General features: G+C 53.7%; 5 protein-coding genes across 5 annotated transcripts; 1 reads left to right on the plus strand and 4 right to left on the minus strand.

The window, feature by feature from the left end:
• Positions 1 to 4,089: 4,089 nt before the first annotated feature.
• Positions 4,090 to 6,990, minus strand: PG997_001725 (uncharacterized protein; the record flags this gene model as incomplete). Its single annotated transcript, XM_066806040.1, has 4 exons — positions 4,090 to 5,550; positions 5,608 to 5,888; positions 5,971 to 6,091; positions 6,181 to 6,990. 4 exons carry the CDS (start codon positions 6,988 to 6,990, stop codon positions 4,090 to 4,092), a joined length of 2,673 nt encoding a protein of 890 aa, XP_066675813.1.
• Positions 6,991 to 11,217: 4,227 nt separating this feature from the next.
• PG997_001726 (uncharacterized protein) lies at positions 11,218 to 11,820 on the minus strand (the record flags this gene model as incomplete). The annotated part of the gene is made up of 2 exons (XM_066806041.1): positions 11,218 to 11,455; positions 11,786 to 11,820. 2 exons carry the CDS (start codon positions 11,818 to 11,820, stop codon positions 11,218 to 11,220), a joined length of 273 nt encoding a protein of 90 aa, XP_066675814.1.
• Positions 11,821 to 15,199: 3,379 nt separating this feature from the next.
• Positions 15,200 to 15,862, minus strand: PG997_001727 (thioesterase superfamily protein; the record flags this gene model as incomplete). The annotated part of the gene is made up of 2 exons (XM_066806042.1): positions 15,200 to 15,619; positions 15,734 to 15,862. The coding sequence occupies 2 exons, from the start codon at positions 15,860 to 15,862 to the stop codon at positions 15,200 to 15,202; spliced, it is 549 nt and encodes a 182-aa protein (XP_066675815.1).
• Positions 15,863 to 17,837: 1,975 nt separating this feature from the next.
• Positions 17,838 to 18,636, minus strand: PG997_001728 (uncharacterized protein; the record flags this gene model as incomplete). Its single annotated transcript, XM_066806043.1, has 2 exons — positions 17,838 to 18,212; positions 18,355 to 18,636. The coding sequence occupies 2 exons, from the start codon at positions 18,634 to 18,636 to the stop codon at positions 17,838 to 17,840; spliced, it is 657 nt and encodes a 218-aa protein (XP_066675816.1).
• An 833-nt stretch (positions 18,637 to 19,469) lies between these two features.
• PG997_001729 (uncharacterized protein) lies at positions 19,470 to 21,013 on the plus strand (the record flags this gene model as incomplete). Its single annotated transcript, XM_066806044.1, has 2 exons — positions 19,470 to 19,639; positions 19,699 to 21,013. 2 exons carry the CDS (start codon positions 19,470 to 19,472, stop codon positions 21,011 to 21,013), a joined length of 1,485 nt encoding a protein of 494 aa, XP_066675817.1.
• Between the last annotated feature and the right edge of the window lie 105 nt (positions 21,014 to 21,118).

The raw sequence follows: 21,118 nt of genomic DNA on the forward strand, positions 1-21,118 counted from the left end.
AACAAAGGTCAAGAAGAGAGGGGGTGGGAGAATGCACGAATAGCAGAGAGAGATGCGTTGCTTGCAGACAAGAAGGGCTTTCCCCAAAGGACAGACGATTCGCAAAAGGGCGTTGAGGGCGGGATTCAAAGTAAATGGTTCTTGCTCTGGTCTGACCTTGCTTGCCCTTCGACTCTGCTGAGAACGGGGGAGGGCATGGCGGTTATATATGCAGATCGTCGTCTTCCGCCTGGGGTTGCACGCTAAAGTCGAGATTCCCAGGGTGTATTTCAAATAATTGTTTTGATCAGAGGGGTATCTCTGCCATTGATTTTGGGTAGAGTGTTGTCCTGGCTTGTCCGGTTTGGTCCTTGTGATACGAGAAGGGAGCGGGACCGGTAGACAATGGCGTTGGCCTTTGACGGGTGTGTGTGTGTGTGCGTTTCCAAGGGGAGGGAAAAGGGTGGTTCATTTACCAGGCTTCAAACCGCATCCACGTAAATTAGACAGTCAGCAGGTACCTGGCCGGCGTAGGGAAGCACTCTGACAAGCTAAGTCAACCGCGGGTACATTGGTAGCCCCTGTTAGGTCGTTTGGGGCGTTCGGTACATGCCAACGTTGGTCTGATGCGGTGTACCAGAGGAGCCCCTAAGTACCTTTTTTTCTTCCCGGAGCTTTGGAAGCCGCCAAGGAGGGTAGCCAGCTGCTGCCAAGATGCATGCCCTCCACACTAACACCGCCGTATCACTGCCGAACAAGCTGCCAGTCAAGGGAAGGCGTGCTTGGCTCCTAGTGGCGTGTAGCCCATGTTCGATTCCAAAGGAAGATCGACGGCTTGCGGCAGAACGTCAACGTCAAGGCCCGTTAACCCCACCACAAAGCCATGTACTCGTCTGCCCTTGGCGAAGACAGAGGTAGGCCTTAGTCAATGAAGATTGTCAGTTGTGAGCTTGCCCTAGCACCCTCTTCTAGAAGCCCAACCCGCCCTGCTATGCTCTCCCGGTTGGTTCTGTCTCCGGAAGATGAGGGCCACACACTCCTTCCCGCAAGCTCCAGCGTAGGCATTTGCCAATGCAATGTGAGGGGAGATGCGCAAGCCATAGTGCTCGAAATATGTAGCCAGAAACTTCATGTTTGTCCGCACGTCCTCAGGCTGGCTCAATATGATGGCTGATGGGACGACAAGATAAGATCGTAAAATGCGAGATGTGCGCAGGCGCTGAATTCTTCACAAGCCCCTGCCTGGCGCCGGGAACCACCTGGCAAGCAAAGGAGCAAAGTCAACGCGGCCAGGCGGGCGCATGCAGCGGGGTTTGAGCTAAAACAGGAGCAAGGGGTCCCCCTGGTACTGCTCTTTTTTCCTCCTCCCCGGCCCAAGACCATTGCCCTGCAAGCCGCAAGCGTGTGGTACATTGGTGCAAAATTAGTCTGACGATGACAAGTACCATCCGATCCAAATGTCCGCTATTCGGGCTTGCAGTCAGATCCCCGACCGGCACTGCGAGGCCAGCCAAGCCAGCCAGGATAGCCCATGTCACTTTCCACCTACTGCCTGCCTCTGCCCTTCCTTGGCTGCCAAAAACACCGCTTGGTCTTCAACAGGTCTTCACCGAAAAGGCACTACTCATGCAGGAACAAAGCCAATCGAACGACTTGACCGTCGTGACTTTGTTAAGTCTTGGCAGCTGTTTTATGAAGGCTGTTAGAGTCGAGGACTCTGCAAGCCTGCGTGGAAGGTATGTTTGTTACATTTCCCCCAGGCACCAAGATCTGCCCGGAAGACAGCATCAACATCCCCGAAATCTCAGGCTTGGAGGTCAATTAGCCCCTCACTCGTGATGATGGATGTCAATCGTATGAAGTCAATCAGTTGTTTCCGCCGTAGTAGGCTATTGCCCGAACATCCGTAGCTAGGCTTTGTCTCTTTCTCGCCCCGTGGCGTCCTTCCATTTCTATTCCATTTGGCGCCAAGGACTGTTGTCATCCAGTAGTTGGGTGGCTAGCTGGAGGTCGGTGGAACAAATCCTAATTTTGACGACATGGGGGGCGGATGTGTGGGCAAGCCTGCCGTTCTGGATCGATGACACAAACCACGCGGGGATTCACTGCATGTACGTCCAAGCCGCCGAGGGCCTGTCGGCCACAGGCTGACTGCCAGATTTGCGGGACCCTGTTTCGATCCCGTATTCCAGTGAACAGTAGCCAATTTATCCCATATGCTTTTTATTAATAGTATGTACCGGCAGCCACTGGAACACGTCAACGAGATGTCAAACTGTGCACCGTCACCCCCTTGTCATTTGTCTCAGCAAGTTTGGTGCCCGTCCCAAGATGGGAGCGGAGGATCGTCAGTGGCTCCAGGCCTCCTGTGGCGGCGGGCCGTGAGGTCGTGTCAGAGGAAAGGCAGAGAGGCAAGGCTGAGTACCACCACTTCAGAATGAAACGAAATAAAGGTGCAATTGAGAAGGCACCAATAATCCGAACGTTTTGTTGAGAGCGAGAGAGTCGCCCACCTTTCGCTTGCTGTCACGTTGTTGGGAAAAAATTGCTTTTTTCCCTTCTCAGTTGCCAGGTGCTAACGCACCGGCAACACCCCGCGCCGTCAATGAGTCCGACAGGCTGCCGGCTTTGCTACGTAACGCGACCGCGCACTTTGTGTCCATGGACCCCTGTCAATGATGGGCGTGTTCGGGGCGATCTAGGCCGCCTCGGAGTTCTCCGTCGAGAAAGCCAGGCACCAGGGGAAGCAGAAGGCGTACTTCATAGGCGATGGGAACGGAGAACTATAGAGTCCGGGCCCAGCTCCTTGCCAGTCGCCATTGGCTGCAGCCCCTGCAGCAAGTCAACCCCATGCCAGAAAAGCTGTACTGCCAGTTGCACGTCATGACCCCGGTTGGTGGTCTCCCCGGTTGACGCAGACGAAAGCTTCGGTGCATGGCCAGCCGCCCTCAGTTCAATATTGTCACCACCATAAGTGTGCATCCCTTCAGTTATTGAGAGCCTGGGAATTGCGGCTCTGAACTTGTACCGCACAGCCAATAGTAGGCACAGGGACTGGCTGGGGCTAAGAAGAACCAGGCTCTCGGTTCCAGGACCGAGGTCTGGAAGACGGATGCTGGAGCGACCGGGCACTCCCCGCCTCATACGTTCGACTCCCAAGCTTGGCCATGAGGGAAATGAAGAACCGATTGTTTGGAAGCAAAAGAAACGTGCCCAATGGTTACTCGGAAGAAAGTAGCATCAATTCGGACGAGCCTGGGTGGAAGGTCGTGTGTGGTATTAGGTACAAATCCCGTAAGCTTGACTTGCCTACCAACAGCAGTAGTAGTACATGTACCCCCTCCCCCAGCTTGGCTGATGGTCAAAAACTGTTTCTAGAGCTGGCCCTGACCTCTGTCGTAGCGTGACAGGTTGCCGGCATCGGACGGGCTGTGAAGGACACACTTCGATTGTATTGAGTACTCTGCAGTAGTTGGCGATTTAACATGGCCCGGGTTAGGGAATGGTGCGGCACGTAATTTCGCACGCCAAACCTGCAGAGCATGAGTGGCTTGTATTGAGGTTTGCGTGCATCGACACGTTGGGCGAGGCGGCCGAATTGACGGCCCGCAGAAGAAACATATGCGGGATCGGATACATGTCCGAATATGCCTGGCCCCTTGTGACAGGTGTATCTCAGCTGGTACATACATACATCTCTGGGATGGCCCAGATGTGGTGACGTACCCGTTAGGTGCTTGCTCTGCTAGATCCCGCCGGCTATTGCTGCGAAGTTCTAGCAGGGATAGCAAGTCTAACCTTGTTGCACCCAACTTCAGCATCGGGGATTTCGAATTGCACAGATGGCATCGACTACTGTTTTGAGATTGTACGTTTTCTTTAAGATATGTTTTTGATGGGACCGAGCCAGCCTATCTCATCTTCTGGTTGGAGATGTCCCGCACAACATAGATCTGGCGATACAGCTCGACCGTGTCAACGTACACATTCAACGCCTTGATCTTCCCCTCGCCTTTGCGCCCCCCTTGCCGCATCTCCTCACACAACTTACCCAGGACGTGGTCAACACAGTCACGCTCGTAGTCGGCAATGGATAAGAGATCGGCCTTGTTATTTTTGTCGTCTTCCTCCCCGGGGCGACGTCGAGAACTCGGGAAAGTCCAAACTGTTCAGGTTCTCTTCGGCGCGATCGCGCGCGACCGACCCGTAGTCGTTGTACTGGCGACAGTACGCCGCGAGATGCTGACTGAGCGCGTTGGCGAGGTAGTTTTGGCGCGCGCCCACGAAGAACGGCTCGCCGCCTGAGGAGCCGGCGCTGAATGCGCCCAAGCAGCAGAAGACGAGAAAGACCCACGGCGCCTCGATCTTCTTGGCCCCTAGCTCCTGCACCCACGCGTAGTAGGTCGGGTGCCGGGCGGACTCGAAAGCGGCGCTGCAAGCTTGCCGCTTCTGCTGCTCTGCGAACCGGCGGCTGTCCTCTTCGTGGTCGATGTGGGCAGCCATGCACGAGGCGAGCTGGCTATGGAGGTGCTGGCGGACGTGGGCCGGCGATTGGGCGACGGCTGGGTGGTTTAGGAGGTACGAGGTGAAGCGGTGCAAGACTGCCCTGACTTCGTGAATTTGCGTCGAGGGCGATGCTGAAGTGCCATTACCTGCTTGGTGCCCATTCGTCTCCTGTTTTGATGTGCCTCCGACATCATCATTCTCCTGTCGGCCGTTGCCAAACTCGCATAGCTCCTTCAGCATCCTCCTAGCCCCGTTGTCGTCTTCCAACCCTACGCGACTGTCGAAGCAAGTCTCCATGAATTCATCCAGCTGATAGGTGTAGAGAGACACCAGCATCATATCAAAGACTGCCTTGTTGGATAGGGGACTTCCCTGTCTTCTGTTGGTGGCTATCCAAGTGAAGGGAATGTATTCGAGATATTTGTTCCCGGTCTCCTTGGCATGTTGCGGGAAGATGTCGGCGGCCGCACGGGATAGTCGGGGCTGATAGAACCAGCCCAACAGAATATCCCCTTCCAGCACCCACAGGTCATCTTGGCCAAACATGGGCAGGCTGGAGAAGAACTTGGCCATGTATCGAAGCCGGTCGTGCGGCACCGCGACCAGGTTTTGCACCTTCTCGGTCCAATCATAGGACGAGTCCGCGGCGAGAACGGCGATGACATAAGCTCTCGACGCCGTGGGCCACGCATACGTTGTCTTGGCCACCCAAATACGATCGAGCTCGTCCCAGCGGCTCTTGCGGAGGACGAGGTAGTCGCAGCCCCTTTGAATGGCTTTCTCAATTCTGGGGCGAAACTGCGCGAGCCACGGGAGCGAGACCAGGGCTTTCAGTATGAGCACGCCGTAGGCAGTCGTCTCGTGGGACGCGCCGTGGAGAACCCAAGCGCCGTGCCGCCGTTGGGTCCGCATGGTCTGCATGCAGATCTGGACGAGGACGAACGGGATCTGCTCCGACACGAGGTCTTGTGGAAACTCGTCGCCCAGCTTATCGTTCCCCCAAACTTGGAGCAGCTTCACAAAGGCCCCGGTCGCTAAAAGTAGACAGTAATTTTCTGAAAGATTCTGCTATGGAATTAGCAAGGTAGCTCTGACATCTCAGAACCTAATCAGACCACCTACCCATTTGTCGTGGATTGGTCCCGATTCAGGCTCACGACAAAGGAACCGAGCGACCTTGGTAATCTGACTGGAACAGGCGCCCGGGCTGGGGACGTGAACAAGAGCGTCGAGGACATTGCAGTTCGCACTGAACGACCCTTTCATCTCGTGCCGGTACGTCCGGAAACTCTCGGGCGACTCAAACTCCTGGATCATGCGCTCCGGACTGACAGGAACGCCCAGCAGGCTCATGCACAGGATCAGCTTGGCCGTGTCATCGGCATCTTCGAACTTGCCCGAATCTGCGAGTTTGCGTGTGAGCAGGTCAAGCACGCACTCTCTCTCTCCGGCCAGGCACCGTGGGGGGACGTTCTGTATACTCACCGAAACCAATGACCCCGTTGTTGGAGTCGTACAGCGACTGCAGGAAGGTGCGAATCTCGACCGTTTCGGGCAGCTCGAGGATGTCGGTGGGCGAGTGGGCCCTCAACAAAGTCGATACGACCTGGCCACGCACGGCAAAGATGTCGGTCAGCCAGCCATAATAAAGAAGGGGTGTGCATGACAGGAAACAAAACGGATTGGCGGATTTACCCATGGTATCTCGGAGTACCATGTTGGAAACACACACGGCACTCCGCCGCCGCCGTTCCCGCTGCCTTCTCGGACGACGGTCCGGAGGTACCCCTCGGCCTTGTCATGCCAAACGGAACAGTGCATGAGATACGCGGCCGTGGCAGCCGGGGAGCCCATCATCGAGCCCCGCTGGTCGATATGGTGAGACACCCGGTCGAAGTCGACCTTCCCGATGAGGGCCTCGAGGGAAAACACGAGGGTGGTCTGGTGAGGAGCGTAAAGCATCTCCGGGCGGAACTTGCTCAACTTTAGTTGGTTGCAGGCCATGAGGTGGTCGCGTCCGGGGAAGTCGAACTTGGTGGTGCCGTCGCTTTCCAACGATTCCAGCAGCGCCGGTACCAGGATTTCGGTCCCGATGTGCACGGCCGAGGCGACGTCCCACTCCCCCAGCCATGCCCGGAGCAGCTGTTCGGCTTTTGCGATCCTCTCGACGAGGCCGGAAGGGACGACGGCGGCATCATCGCCATCCGGGCCCGACTGGACCTGGTGTTCTCGTAGGGCCGCGAGGGCCGCCATGGTGTTCAGGATCCTGTCCACCTCGGTGAGATGGACGGTCCAGCCGCCCTCTTCGCTCTGCGTCTCGAGCAAGTGCGCGAAACACTCGGGAAATAGCCATTGGGACTTGTCGTCCGGCTGGCGGACACGAGCGAGCCAGGCGGTGTCGTATATGGACGTCGAGAAGGAACCAAATGGCCCAGCTTTCAGTCTTTTCCTGATGTCCTGGAGCAAAGCCTTGCTTTCGGGCACGAAATGATTGGTGAAGTGCATCGTAGCTGTTGATCAGTGTCGGAAGGGCGTAGTAGGTGAGAATCGAGCTTGTCAGGCCTCAGTAAATAGTATCGGAGCAGTATTAGACCACATATATATATGGATACCAGCACCGTCGGACTGCGCACTCCTACACCGAATACCGTGGTCCATTCTATCAATTAGTTTTGGGAGAACAGATCCAGGCTTCTTGTCCATCGTGACTCTGCCAAAGGGACTCTGACGAAGCAGAGAACGTCATACACGGCTCGTCACGACGAATCGACCGCAAGCATTACCGAAGCGGACGCGGCCCACACGCAGCTTCAGCACGGAAAGACAAGCCACGACGCCGGAGGCCCAATCGAGTTTGTGCTTCTCACCCGTCACTCCGATAAGATGCTGCCGGCAATTGTACCAAAAAGAAATTATACCGCATCTCCACTCCGCTCTTGCAGCACGTCTAGGTCTAGAATTATACAAGCTCGAATGTTCCTTTCGCAACGAGCGGCTTGCTGCGGCTGTCTACCAGGCGTTGGAAACCCTCGAACTACGGGGAAGCGATTGGCAGTCGCCGATGTAACCTGCCAAAGGCGGCCAACAAGTCAGAAGACTGTGGAAGAGGCCGAGGCTCTTCCACGTCCAAACAGTCGAAGGTACGATTCCAAGTAGCATATAAGAAATATGCCAACCCAGGAGAAAAGCCACGGGTACGTCATGAAGGCAGCCGGGGGTCGTAATGAACAGCCATCGAAGCAGTCCAGAATCAATTTGAAGCTGATAGCATAGGAGGATGCAGTCAAGATCAAGGGCGCAAAGTAATAGATAATGATGATGTAGATGGTGGAAGGCATGGTTTGGAGATTACAGACTGTGGGCTGTTGGGATTATGGCGTTCACTTTGAGAGAGTGCCGGTTGTCGGTCTCATGTGATAGCTTGGAAAGAATCGGGGTCAAGCAGAGTAGGTAGATGAAAGTCGACGTAGCTCATACTTATATACATTGCAAAGTATCTAGCGGCTGGGAAGCACGGGAAGATCCAGCATTCCTCAGTTGGGACAAAGGAGAAGCACAGCCCCTGATTGCTATTTGCCCTCGACCAATCGTACATGGTCAAATCCCTGTGATTATCTGCCAAGCAGATTCGAAATAGTTCTTATATACAATACCCATTGTTAGAGCTGTCAAACCAAGACACCACTGAGTGGATTAAGCTCATTCAGTGGGTCGCGCCTTTGCAGGCGTCAGCCCCTGGTTGGCTGTTGCAGGGTTTCATTGCGCTAATGTGCTTGTAGATCGTCAATGGTGGGATGAACCAAGATCGCCTCGGGTTGCTTAAACTACAGATGACTGTTAGTTAAAGCTGACAATGTGCAATCTCATCAGCCATGCTTTCATACATGAACACATATGGCCAAACCACTTACACTTGAGAGCTTGAATGGTTCCGAGGTGGCTACAGCTGGGAAGTTGCTTCATTCATCTCGCGTGCGACTCTCTCCAGTCTCCGGGTAGTGCTCTGAGCAGAGGTCTCAGGCCGAAGGGCCAGCGCGGTTACCGGGTCGCCGCCGCCGTTCTTGGTTGACATGTATGATCTAGTCTGCTTCTCGGCCATCGACCTCTTTGAAGGTGACCTAGTCTGAGGAGTGATGGCGTGGGAGGGCTTGCTTGGAGTCGCACTGTGCCATGTAAGAATCGGTCGAATACCCCTAGGAAGAACGAAACGAAGAATATGTAAACTTGGATAAACAAGCTCTATTGTGACGAGTGAACTATAGATCAAGGCTTTTAGCCAGTGGAAGAAGAGAATTCCCTCCAGGCTAGACAGTGAGACTCTAAGTCCACCGTTGTACCCGGTAGGTACTGAGTATGGGGAGAAGGCGAAACTAAGAAACTGATCAAAATCAGGATCAGGCAAGGCAGCCGGTTGCTTTCCGTACTGCCAAGGGGCACAGAATAGGGGGCGGGCAGCAGGTCTAGCACCATTGTGTGCCGATTGGAGATATAGGCCGAACCACTTGAGTCAATGGTGGGATAGATGCGACGTCTGCTTGGTGACATGACAGGACTTCCCATAAAGGGAAACTGTTTGACCATTTGAGATGACATAGTTGAGGATAGTGAATCCACGAGATAATGTAACATACCCTCCATAAACACTTTTTCAGAAGCACCAGACATTGTTTGCCCCGGCAAGACAGAGAAGTGATGGAAAGAGGTGAAATGATTAGGTGCTTTTGGGCTGGACAGGTACTTAAGCAGCAGATGGTGCCCGTGAGAGAGAATGGATCGAACGACGGTGATATGGAGTTCCCTAAGGAGTTGCTAGCTTGCTCAACAGGAGATGCTAGGTACTCTTGCCTGACCTTGTTTGTTTACTTTCTCTTTTTATTTCCATGGGATGAGCGTTGGTCTTATAGACCATCATTTTCGGTCTGGCACCATACGTCACATCGAACTCGTGTACTCGGCTTGCACGCACTTTTAATAATAGATAAGGGTGGCCGAACGGCGAGCCGGGGAGAGTTGGCTACCTTTCTATTGATCCCTGCAAAGTCGTCGCAGCTTGCATCATGCATCAGGGCACATCTGTGTAGCAGCCGATCCCAGCCAGCTAGGTTTCTAGCCCCCCCTCAGGTAATTTTTTAATCGTGTAGGCCACGAGGTTACAGTTGCCCCGGGGGTATTAAAGTTACTAGGGGTATTAAATTTTTTATATACGGGCGGTATATAATATAAAAGTAAAAATATTATAAAATAATCTATATTATATCGTGTATATTCAATAAAGATTATACGTGTGACGGCTAAGCACGAAGCTTAGGCCTTACACCAGCTAGCGACAGACCAACGGCTATCCCCAGGTCACACGAACCCCGTCCGGGGACCTTATATAGGTGCGGCCTCCGTCCCTACCGTAGATAGCCTCTCCTTTCCTCTCTATCTCTGTTATTCTCGTCAATAGATGCACATGCCTATCGCTGTGGCTATGTCCCAGTCTGCGCTGATGCTCGCCGTGACATAACGTTTCGGTTATATTTTTATTTTTTAAAAATTTATAATAAAGTATAGTATTAAAAATTAAATAAGATTTAATATTATAGTATAAGAATATATATTATAGTATAAGAATATATATTATATATGTTTATCCGTTCTAGCCCATTTGTTTTTCGTGCTAATTGCTAGTTGGTCAGTATGTATATTCACCCCAGCCCGCATTAATCAGGCTATAGTCTTTCTCCCCCTGTCTAAGGCGGGGGCCTGGGAGCTTCTAAGATGGCTATCTCTTGGGATAGTTCCACTCTGGTATATCTAAAGGGATGTGCCTGGTGAGTGGAAATAAACAATACCCGGCAACATCGTGGAATACATTTCGGGAAGTCGCTTGTTTAGAACCCATGCGATGACGAGTTTTGACGCCAAGCCGCCAAGCACCGTCGAATGCTTTTAACCCCTCCAACCCATCAACCTAGGGACGAATTCTCTCGGCCTTGACCCAGCTCCACAGGAACGGGTGCTATCGACACCTCCAACTCATGGGGACGAATGCTGTCGTCCCCCACCACAAAGTGAGTATCTAAGCACTGTAGAGGAAATCAAATGAGAACGCAGACTTCCATTCCATGCAATCATAAGCTAAGTAAAAGAGTCCGAAGAAGATACCGAAGGGCAGTAAGGATGCCACCTGGGAGGGTGCAATTGAGCTCGAATAGAAGAGAGAGTATATTCGAACTGATCCCGCAACCTTTCAACGTAACGAAACACCTGACCATCCCAACCCGCAATAAGTAACAAAGGAGAGCCCAAACGCGTACGATTGCATTCATGGCGACCCGAGACAGACAATGATCTGTCCAGCAAAGCACCGCGGTTGTAAGCCAAAGCGTTCCTCATATCCTAAATCCACTAGGTACAACATGGATTGCGCAGTAGTTGACGGACACAGGAACCTCGACGCTAGTGACCCTGTCTCTAAGCGCATACCCACTCGCTTAGGCTCCGTCGGCTGCTCCCGCTGAGTCGCGCGATGACAGACCTCACCAAGCTCAGCTTTAAATAGCGGGGATATGCACCGACCGAAATGATTCAGTGCGGGGACTGTGCTTGCTTCGACGGACTTTGCACTGTATTCCTATTAGTTCTATTAGCCAACAATGGTGTTAGGTGATGAGCTGAGATCTCAACTTACGGCAATGCCGCTTACATCTCGTTCGAAACGCTTTCGATATACGTGGTTTACTGGGTTTACTGGGCTTTGTTGAGTACAGCTAGTGAAGCTGACATCTCGCGCTTAACCTTGGCCTGGCGGTCGGCAGCACTCTGGGATGAAGTGGGACGAAGAGCAAGAGCTGTGACCGGGTCACCGCCGCCGTTCTTGGACTTCATGTACGAATTGACGTGCTTCCGCGATATTGAAGACTTTGAAGGTGATCTGGTGTTCTCGGAAACGAAGTGGGAGGGTTTCGAATGGTGTTCGCTGTTTCTATAAGTATCAGTGTATTGGATGACAGGGGAACAGAAATGGCGACTTGGGGAGTGTTGTAACATGCTACAAGGCAATTGCCAATTGCCAATTGCCAATTGCCAGGTGAGGATCAGTGAAGCTCCAGGATGAAGGGTTGGTAGCCCGTAAGCGACCCAAAAGACTAAGTACGGCCCACAGTGCGGGAGGTCGCGGAGTAGCTATCTGGCACCTGTATTGCTCGGAACATATCGTGGCGAAGGCATTACAGTACAATTTCCCCAAAGGAAAGGAAGGAGGAAGTAGGCCCATGCAGTGGATAATCGAAGAGACAAGATTCAAGTAACATACCCTCCGTAGACACAACGGTCAGATTGGCCACTCATTACAACGATTTGAATTTGGGGCCAAGGACGACAGAGTTGGATGTCAACATCTGTAGAGCAAGAGCGTGTGGAGGCAGATTAGCACCAGACAGGGGAGACCCGGGGATGATGGGTTCGTAACGATGAGGGGAAGCTTGAGGCGAGATGATATAGCTGTGTGGCAACTTGTGATCATCGACTTTGTCGTATGAGGTAGGGAACAATGTGGTTGTAGTATATAGTAGCTAGAGGAGACAAGATTCTTCAATATCAAGAAAGAAACAAGGATAGAAACTTTGGTTTCCCTCTACTTTTCAATACTAAAATTTCAAGAAGATATCTGTAGCAGAAGCTGGGGAAGTCGTCAGAGCTTATATATGCATTGGCTGTCCTTTTGTTTGGGCATTAGACGGCGCAGTGAAATTGAACGCAACGAGGGAAAGCTGCATGATCAGAATGATCTCGGTGAGGTGTGGTTGAAGCGCGGGTTGCTCTTGCACTTTGCCGCCCTACAGTCTTGTCTACCGAACGACACAAGAAGCACTAGGCCTTCTCTCTTCTTGTTCCCCGTATTGGACCAAGCGTTACTTGGACAAGGTATCTTTCGACCCCGGCATCCGGTGGATCTTGCTCTAAGCATCACCTAAGTAGTTGGTGTAGGCAGATTGTCCGTCGTCCGTCATCCGTGTGCAGGCCGCCTGCGGCCGCCTGTGGGTTGTGTTATTAGGCACTGATATGCAGTGCAACGCGACCACCTGTAAAGAGACCTCGACCAAGATACACCCCTGATTCGACCCAGTGTGTACAAATTAGAATGTCACTACTTTATGGAAATGCGATCCAATCAGATGGGACGTTTTATTTCTAATTTGATCCCGAATGGGAAATAGTCAGCTCGTACAAAACATCCGCACGCTGACTCGGCAAACAGATAACTATCCGAGTTACAGAGGTACAAGCCAGATGAAATGTATCATACTACTATTTCCATTATCGCTAGCACTCCGCCAGCACCGGACTGCTATCGCATCTCCTACTCTCCTATGACTTATATGTTTTGCTGGGAAACGATGCCAATGGATACCCTTATATACCACCCAGCGATCTTGTATGTTTTAAGTTGCATGACTAAATATGTACGGGCATGTACCGCCTTCGCACCTGTGCTGCCTGGTCGTACGCGAACACAACCGAATAGCAAACCTGCCGTATAGCTTGGCGAGTCTAGGATCTTCTTCACATGGATGCGTCGTGGTTCGGGAAAGCTCACGACACCACCAAATCAGACATTTCAGTCCTTTGATGTAACTCTAACCGATCAACGTAAGTCAGCCTACGAGTGACGTGTCAACCATCGAGTGTCGCTCTTGTAAGTGATCACGATCGAGGGGGGTACGGCTGCCGATGGAAGCCCGGCAGCACCGGTGCATGCCAGGACGCTAATAGGATAGGCCCGTCAATGATCCATGTTCCAGTGACCCCGTCGAACTTGATAGAATTTAAGCTTAAATCGGGCTCGGCCAATCGTGGTGAAAGGACTGATCTGCCTGAGTGTATTGGACAAGCTTACTCAGCACGTTTGTAGCAGACATGGGGCAGGGGAAGATGTGATAGGCGCCCTCCTCTCACCAGTTTGGTGGTGGTGCACATCATCCTAATCTCCCACATCAGGGTCAGCATTTGTTGGCAGCTGCGCCACGCCACCCCAGTCAGTGATTGGTGGTAAGAGGAAGGGAACACCTTTTGGTTGGTGTGTGCCATGCTTCTTCCTCACTTCCATTCCATGCTCTCTGATGCTTACACCTACTCCAATGCATATTCTTTGCAGCCAGGCAGAATCTCCAACGAACGGGTGGTGTTGCGTCTGGGAGAGCGATGTCGACTTCCTAGAGTTCCCATTGGCCCTCGCCGCATTGCCAAGCTCAATTGCCAGGGTGGCGCCTCTTCAGGCTAGCATGGCATGGCGCTACCGGTACGAGTGACTTGGTGACAAAGGAGTCAGATGGGTCAATAACGGCATGACAGATTGATTGGGTGGTTATGGGCGGGTGGTGGGGGATACTGTAGTATCCATGCCAGCAGCAGGACTTCACATTGGAAGCAGTGTCAGTCGCGCGCGGCCGCCCATATCCGAGATGACACGCGCGACCGGCTGTCGTTTTTTCTATTGGCCCCTTCGCACTTGGTTCTTGATGGTCGCCTCGTTCAGTTCCGCCACCGGACCTTTGAGAAAGATTACACAGAGAGAGCGGCATCATGTAGCATCCCAACATCCATTCTTACGACCAACACTTACCACAGCTCTCTTCTTGATTCCAAGTGGCAATTAGTCCATGTAACCAGTGGCGCATTATGCCCTGTTCGTACTGTACTGCGTGCGGACCAAAGCATCTAGTAACCTGCAAGGCCATCAGGCTGCGGGTAAGGATTGGTGCTCGATTGACATATTTCGGGCGCTCGGGGTCGTGGCGGGATGAAAACTCAAGAGAGAAATACCAAATGGCGACAGTCCCGTCTCGTCTCGCCCTCTGGTAAATCGCATTCAGTTTCCCCTCATCAATCACAGTAAGCTTGGCTTGTTCGGTGAAGGCGCATCATGTTCAAACTAACCCGCCTCTCATCTGTCAGAAAAAGCCCGCCCTTCCATTTTTCACTGATGGAATCATCTTCGCAGACGCATTGGGATTGACGGGTCACACCGGTAAACCCGTTGCAGTAATGGTACATTCGGATAGAGGCTCCAGCCATATTGGAAGTGGCGTTTGGTTAAGCTTACATAAGAGTCGAGAAGTCTCCAAGAGAGCAAGGGGCTTGAAGTAACGGTGTGGCTCAACAACCTTACACACCTAAGGGATACCAATCAAGACTATCCATGGGCAGATTGACTGAACCGCGCACCCCGAAACGCTGTTTGGGTAGCTGTTCAACCCATTTGACACGTTTCGACACACGCCCGTAAATCCCATATCGTTCGACGTCTTCTTGGCCTTCCTCTCATCCCGCCATCCGCACTCTACCGATACTCGAGCCAGATACCGGCTGCCCGGAACACCCACCTTGGCCAGCGTGGCCATGAACGACGCAATCGCAATTTGACGGTCTTGTCGTAGGCCCGGCTGTATCCTAAGTCCAATTTGCTCCAGTTCGCGAGGGCGAATGAAAATGGTTGCGAGACGGCGGCATTGGTATCTGACTTCAGTCTGATGTTATTGAAATTGGCGAAAACGCTTGATTGATTCTAGGACCTTTTATCTAAGCCCACGCTGGTCGCTGCTCCGATCCGAATGATGCGACCTCTATTCTAACAGGGTATCCTGAGCTCCGCGGAGTCGCTTATCGTATTCTCTAATAAACGTCCGGCAGCCATTGTCTAAATTCGGTTTCCAAAGTCGACACTGCCTTACAACTTAGGCGCCGGCGGGTCCGAGTTGAACTTGCCGTGCTCGCAGATCGTCAGGACCGGCCCCAGCGACCCGTCCTTCTCGACGCGCCGCATGACGCCGCGCGTGACGCCCATCTTGGCGCCGGCCTGGATGACCTCGCAGTGGATGTCGACGACGGTCCCGATGGGGATGGGCCGGAGGTAGGTGCAGTTGAGGGTGCGGCTGACGCCGAGGTGCTGCCAGAAGCCCGGCTTGGCGATGATGTGCAGGGGCCAGCTGGTGCAGAAGTCGTACAGGGTGGCCGTGCAGCCGCCGTGCAGGTTGCCGCTGCCGTTGGCGTGCACGGGCTGCGTCGCCAGGCGGAAGGTGATGGAGGGGTAGGGCGTCGTCGCGTACGAGTGCACCGTCAGGTACGGCTCGATGAAGGTTTGCCAGTCCTGCGCGGAGGGTTAGTCGGCCTGTCGGGTCCGGGGACGGCGGCGAGCGGTGCGCGAGGGCAAAACGCGCTTCCGGATCTCGCGAGTTGCGCACCGCGACTTCTTCTGGCTTACCTTAGGGTCTCTGGGATGTCCGCGCCCCCATTCGAGGTAGTCTCTGATCTTCTGAACCCTCTCCTCCACTGTCGCCTTGGGGTCCATTCTCCAATCGAATTGGGCGACGTCGGCCTTCTTGTGCGGCATTTTGGGCGGTATTGAGAAGAAAAACTGTTGTCGAAAAAGAAAATACAGGCTCGTCGTCTTTCTGCGCTTTGGCTTTGGGCTTTGCGGCTGGTTGAGAGCGCGCGCTGGCCGGCTACTTATTTATCTATCTTCTATCCAGATAATGCGATAACAGGCCGGCTTCCTCTCGTGCCATTGTGACGGGAACTAATTTAAGTTCCCCTTTAATCTGGCTCAACGGCGACGATCATTCGACAATAATGCGACTTCGGGGCGGCGCTCGCGGTGCTGTTTCAGTAGGTTCGTGGGACCTGTTCGAACGTCGCCCACAACAAAAGACGAACGATGCGATGGAATTTGCCGAGGCTCGGTCGCTAACGATAATTGCCGGGTCCGCTAGGCTCAGGGGCAGGCCTAGTTCTGCCCAGGACAGGGCGGCAATGGCCAGGGCAGCAATGGCCAGGGCGAGTTAGTTGTCGTTGCTAGTAAAACGGCAAAACGAGAAAACTTGCTGCCGGACCCTCACCGTTGGAAGCGGTTCAGTGGGTCGGTCCAGTGCTGTTTTTTTCGTCTCGGTTTCTTATCGACAGGCAACATGACACGATCGTTCGCACTTCCTCGGGAACTATTCCTCGGGAAGTCTACCAAACTTATGTAATGTGCCTTAGGTCATGTCCAAGTTGCATCGGCAAATGTTTGTCATCGCTGACCTGCGGGAGCCGTCCAGTCCGCCGGGTCGTACAGTCGGCAATCTACATGCAGTCAATGCTTGTTATGCGCCTGTGGCAGCCAGTGTGACGTGACGTGGCACGCATCAACCAAGCGACTGGAACTGGGATTGGCCCGGCACCGCATCCCGCCCAACACGCAGGAACAGTAGAGTTCGTCTGACCCGTGGGCTCGCTCAATTGTGATATCGCGATACTATTGAATTCTCGTCCTACTCGTCAAGAGGCCGCTCTTCATACTTCCCCCTGATGATCCAACTTTGGGGTCCCCAGTGTGCAGCTGGGGTCGCGAGCCGGGGGTCGTGATGGCAATCGCCATGAAGGAGGAGTACCAAATTTCTTGCGCCGCAGCAGCAGGGCTGGCTGGCTGTCTGTCATCCCTTGTAGCGGTCTGTTCCAGCCGGGTAGATCCGGGCGAGAGCCGGACCCTGGCGATCAGTGCCCGTGTTGACCGTTGACCGTTGCCGAGCTTACTCCAGCGGTTACAGACAGCTGGGACCTGTTATCGCGCTGCAATCAATTGCCCGAAACGTACCGGATATATTTCGAAGGGGGCCCGGGGAGAAATGGGAGCCAAGAGCTCCCCGGCGCTCTTTTGGCCGACCGTGTCCAAATGTGGTAGTTATTGGCTATTCAGAGTTACCCGGTTCCTTGGTTACGCTACGCACATCACAAACAGGGCAACGAGCATATCCAAGCGAGTCAGTAAGGGCTGCTGAATCCGAATGGATGGAAACGCCCGTCATCCGATTCCATGACTCGTTCCTAGGTATTCCGTTGCCCAGAAATATTGAATCCATACCCCTGTTCTCGAACGCGCGAAGATGTTCGGGGTGAGACCCCAAGACCCCAAGACCCCAACCACGACAGGCCTTTGTTCAGCGTTTGCAGCCATTCAGGCATCCATGACAAAAAGGAGTGTTCCATCTGCCTCCCTCTCTTCATCCTGACTCGAATCTAGGAAAGATGACGAGGACTGTAAAGCGAGCACTGCAAACCCAACACAGCCTCTGTCTAAGTAAACAGTAGAAGAGCAGATTGGGGAGCTTTGGCCAAAGTGCGGGGTGGTCAAGACCCCACGCACCCAGCTTCGTAGAGCCCCGGCGGACAAAGAAGCAACCCATTCTGGACGAACGCACCATCCACACCGACCTGGGCTCATACCTTGAAATATGCCAAGCCCGGCATTCGAGTTCGCGATGGGGACGGTCTCGGCCGAGACGAATGAAAGTCACAACTCGCCAGCGATCTTGCGGCGTGTAAGCAAGCTAGAACCCGGCATCGCGCTCTAGCTTCACTGGCGTTGATGTCTTCGACTGCGATACCGTACGAGTCACTTCTTGAACGACCAGGCTCACTAAGCGCCGCGGAAGGATAACACAGCCGTGGTCATGCTCACATGGGTAGGGAAGAAACGGACATTTTGCCAGCTGCGAGGGAGCGCGCCAAAGCCGAGTGACGACCTCGATGCCTTTCTCAAAGTGTTGCCCCAAGGCGACACTGGCAGCGCTCGCAAAGCCGTGAGGATAAGAGGCTGCCGAAACAATCGGCAGGAAGATGAGACCCATGAAGCTGTAATAAAGGCCAAGAAGCAGCTGAATACCACAAAAGATGGCGAGTTCCCCCAGGGCTCCAGCCGTCCACTGCCAAAGGAAGGGCATCCCCAGAACCCTGTCTCCGTGGAGCAACTTCCTTCCCTGGATCCCCCCGACCGTCCTGACATTCGGAGCTGATAGAAACACTTGCTAAATCATATTCTTTTTTCTTTTTTTTCGCAAGAAGTACATAGTTTGAAATCGCGCCTCGAAATTCTGAAATCTGGTTTGGTATGAACTCGACGAGATCGTCGTCCAGGGGCGTCGCAGCCCCATGACGGTGAGCCCATCCACCTCCATCATTCGTGTTGAGCTCCGTGCCGAGGCCGGCGAGGCGACATAGTGCCGCGCGGGCACGATGCGGAACTGCGGGCAAACGCCGGAGCTGGACCAGGACCTCCCGGGCTTTCTTGCGGGCGGTCTCCGGTCCCAGCCCGTCAACTACGGTCTTGTCGCAGCTGCGCGGGATCATCGCCCCCTTCTTCTGCGTCGTACGAGATGCTGGTGCCGTGGGTGCGGTTCAGGTCTTGGGTGACGAGGCGGTAGTAGTCGCCGATCTACTTGACCGTGAGGGGCGAAACGGCGACTGCTGACTGGCGAGGATAGGATCAGGAAATGGCGAGGATAGGATCAGGAAATGGCGAGGATAGGATCAGGAAATGGCACTGGTTCGCATCGCGTCCCGCCACGAAGCAGCCCTGGGGGGCCAGTCCGTGGTTAGAGCGGAATTCGAGATAGGGCTCGTATTCAGCTCGTGCCACGGTGGGAGTGGCCAGGCTGTCGTTATTGGTGGGTTCTGGGAGCGGGATGGAGCGGCCTGGACTATTACAGCGTGCGTTCGCGGTGGTGGGCTAATTCAGTTGCTGTCGGTGTTGCTGGGGTAGTCTCCGGGGTAGATGCGGGCGATCAGGTCCGGGTCGTCCATCGGCTCCATCGTTACCCGAGTTTACTTAATTTTACATGTAAGTATATATTGGCAGATGTCAAGAGACTGGCCGGCAAGCAAAATTATCATCGTTTGTTTCATCATGTATATATCTATTTAGATTGTTCTCATCCCAAACTTTTCCCTTTTTGCTGCCTATCACATCCTTTGTGCAGCATGTTTCAACCAACGTCTTCCTACCCCGCATCCTCTACGAACTGGCGACGCGGCGCCTACTCCGTACAGCCCTACAGTACATTCCTTCCTCTTTGCTGATACGGGCCACTCGTCCAATATCGTAACGATGCCCCTTTTATAAACATGGATGTAAGGCGTCCATCATCGCCATCGCCATTCCCACCATTTAGTCCACCTACAAGATGGCGCCCAGTGCAGAACAATGGCAGGCGCCGCTCGCACGCGACGTTGCCGCGTACAATGATGCTGAGCTGGACGCCTTTCTCGAGGAAAGCAAACGCAGGCACGGCGCGTATGTGGTCGACGTAGCAGACCCGGAGAATATCCCCGACGAATTCATCACTCGCCTCAGGTATGGGTCCTTTCAACTCGTTTCTCTATGTTTTCAATGATTTAATCGGGACATAATAGGGATCGCGCAAATGCGCCTGCCCGCTCCCAGGCTATCGACCTGGACCAAGTCACCACTCGACTACTCGCAGCATCCGCCGAGACCGACACGGCGCAACGCGATCGCTCCCCTACTGCGCCGCTATCCCCAACCGGCTCCTCCGAGAGGAGACACTACGAGGCGCTGGTTCGCGCGGGTGGCCGGCCGTGTTACCCAATTGAGGAGCTCGACGATGTCATGAACGATCCTCACGCATACCGCGATGTGCTGCGTCCCTGGGTGTACCACGAGGACATGAACCCATCCGAATGGGAGGTATTTCAAAGGCAGCTTTCGAACTGGGAAGGCTTCCGTGACTGGCAGAAGGCAATCAGAGATGAGAGTTGGGAGTCGAGCCTCCGGGCTGTAAGAGTAGCACTGAGCGATTTCAATCGCCGTCGGAAGCCTGGCTTCTCAAGCTACGTTGTGGCTGCGCAGAAGCTCATGGAAACGACAACACCCTTTATTCCCTTCGAGCTTCGGCCGAACACGGAGGAACAGGATCAGCTGTCTACTTGGACCGAGTACCTCGTCTATGCGAGAAGTCTCTACACTCATTGCGCCACTACTTCCCAAAATCTTCAAATAAAACTCGACGCAGCGTGGCATAGTTTCGAATCATCGGTCAAGCTGAAACCGTTCGAGACCCGAGATTATGTTTCCTCCAGGGATGCTAAGCTCCGACAGACTGCTGCAGTACGCGACGCGGCAGCGGCTTTCGAGGCAGCGAAGATGGATTTGAGCAAGCTGGTCCCGTCAGACTTCGACCCGTCGGATCTGGAAGCGTCGAGATTGCGCGCACCGCCGCCAAAGCGTCGACTGTTGGCAGCCGCTGTAAAGCGAGTAAAGGAGGCCCAAGCGGCTTTGGTGCAAGCAAAAGAGCGAGACGGGCACTACGCGAAATTCTATCAGGCGACCCGGGATTACGAGAGCACTCGAGATGATGTGGGACGGCTCCGGAGACAACTGGATTGGGCTGAAAAGCAATATGCATTGGTGAAGGCCGAACAAGATCAATCACGCCCCGCCCATCATGACTCAGTGGTTGAGCGCAGCAGAAAGAGGAGGAGGTCCATACACGACAGAGGTGAGGATGGGACTGCTGCTCAGCGACGAGCCCCAGGAGCCAAGAAGCAAAGGCTACAGACACCGAATCCCGCTGCCAGGTCTGAAACCCAACACAGCGATGCTCAGTCGAAGGGAAGGAGGATACCAGCATCCGGTATTTGGGCTCCAAACAACCATGGAGCAGCAGTTCGAGCCCCCGCCTCCGTCGGCGGGTTCGAGACCAAGTAAAACGCAGCCTGTGCCCAAAACGGCAAGAGGTGGGATATATATGGAACAGGAGGAAAATCACTGGCTACTCACAACAAGCTGGCCGTTCTTGATCTGGTCAGGCCG

The sequence above is a fragment of the Apiospora hydei genome, assembly GCF_038363865.1.
Source record: "Apiospora hydei strain CBS 114990 chromosome Unknown utg000002l_segment0_segment0, whole genome shotgun sequence".
NCBI classification, from domain to species: domain Eukaryota; kingdom Fungi; phylum Ascomycota; class Sordariomycetes; order Amphisphaeriales; family Apiosporaceae; genus Apiospora; species Apiospora hydei.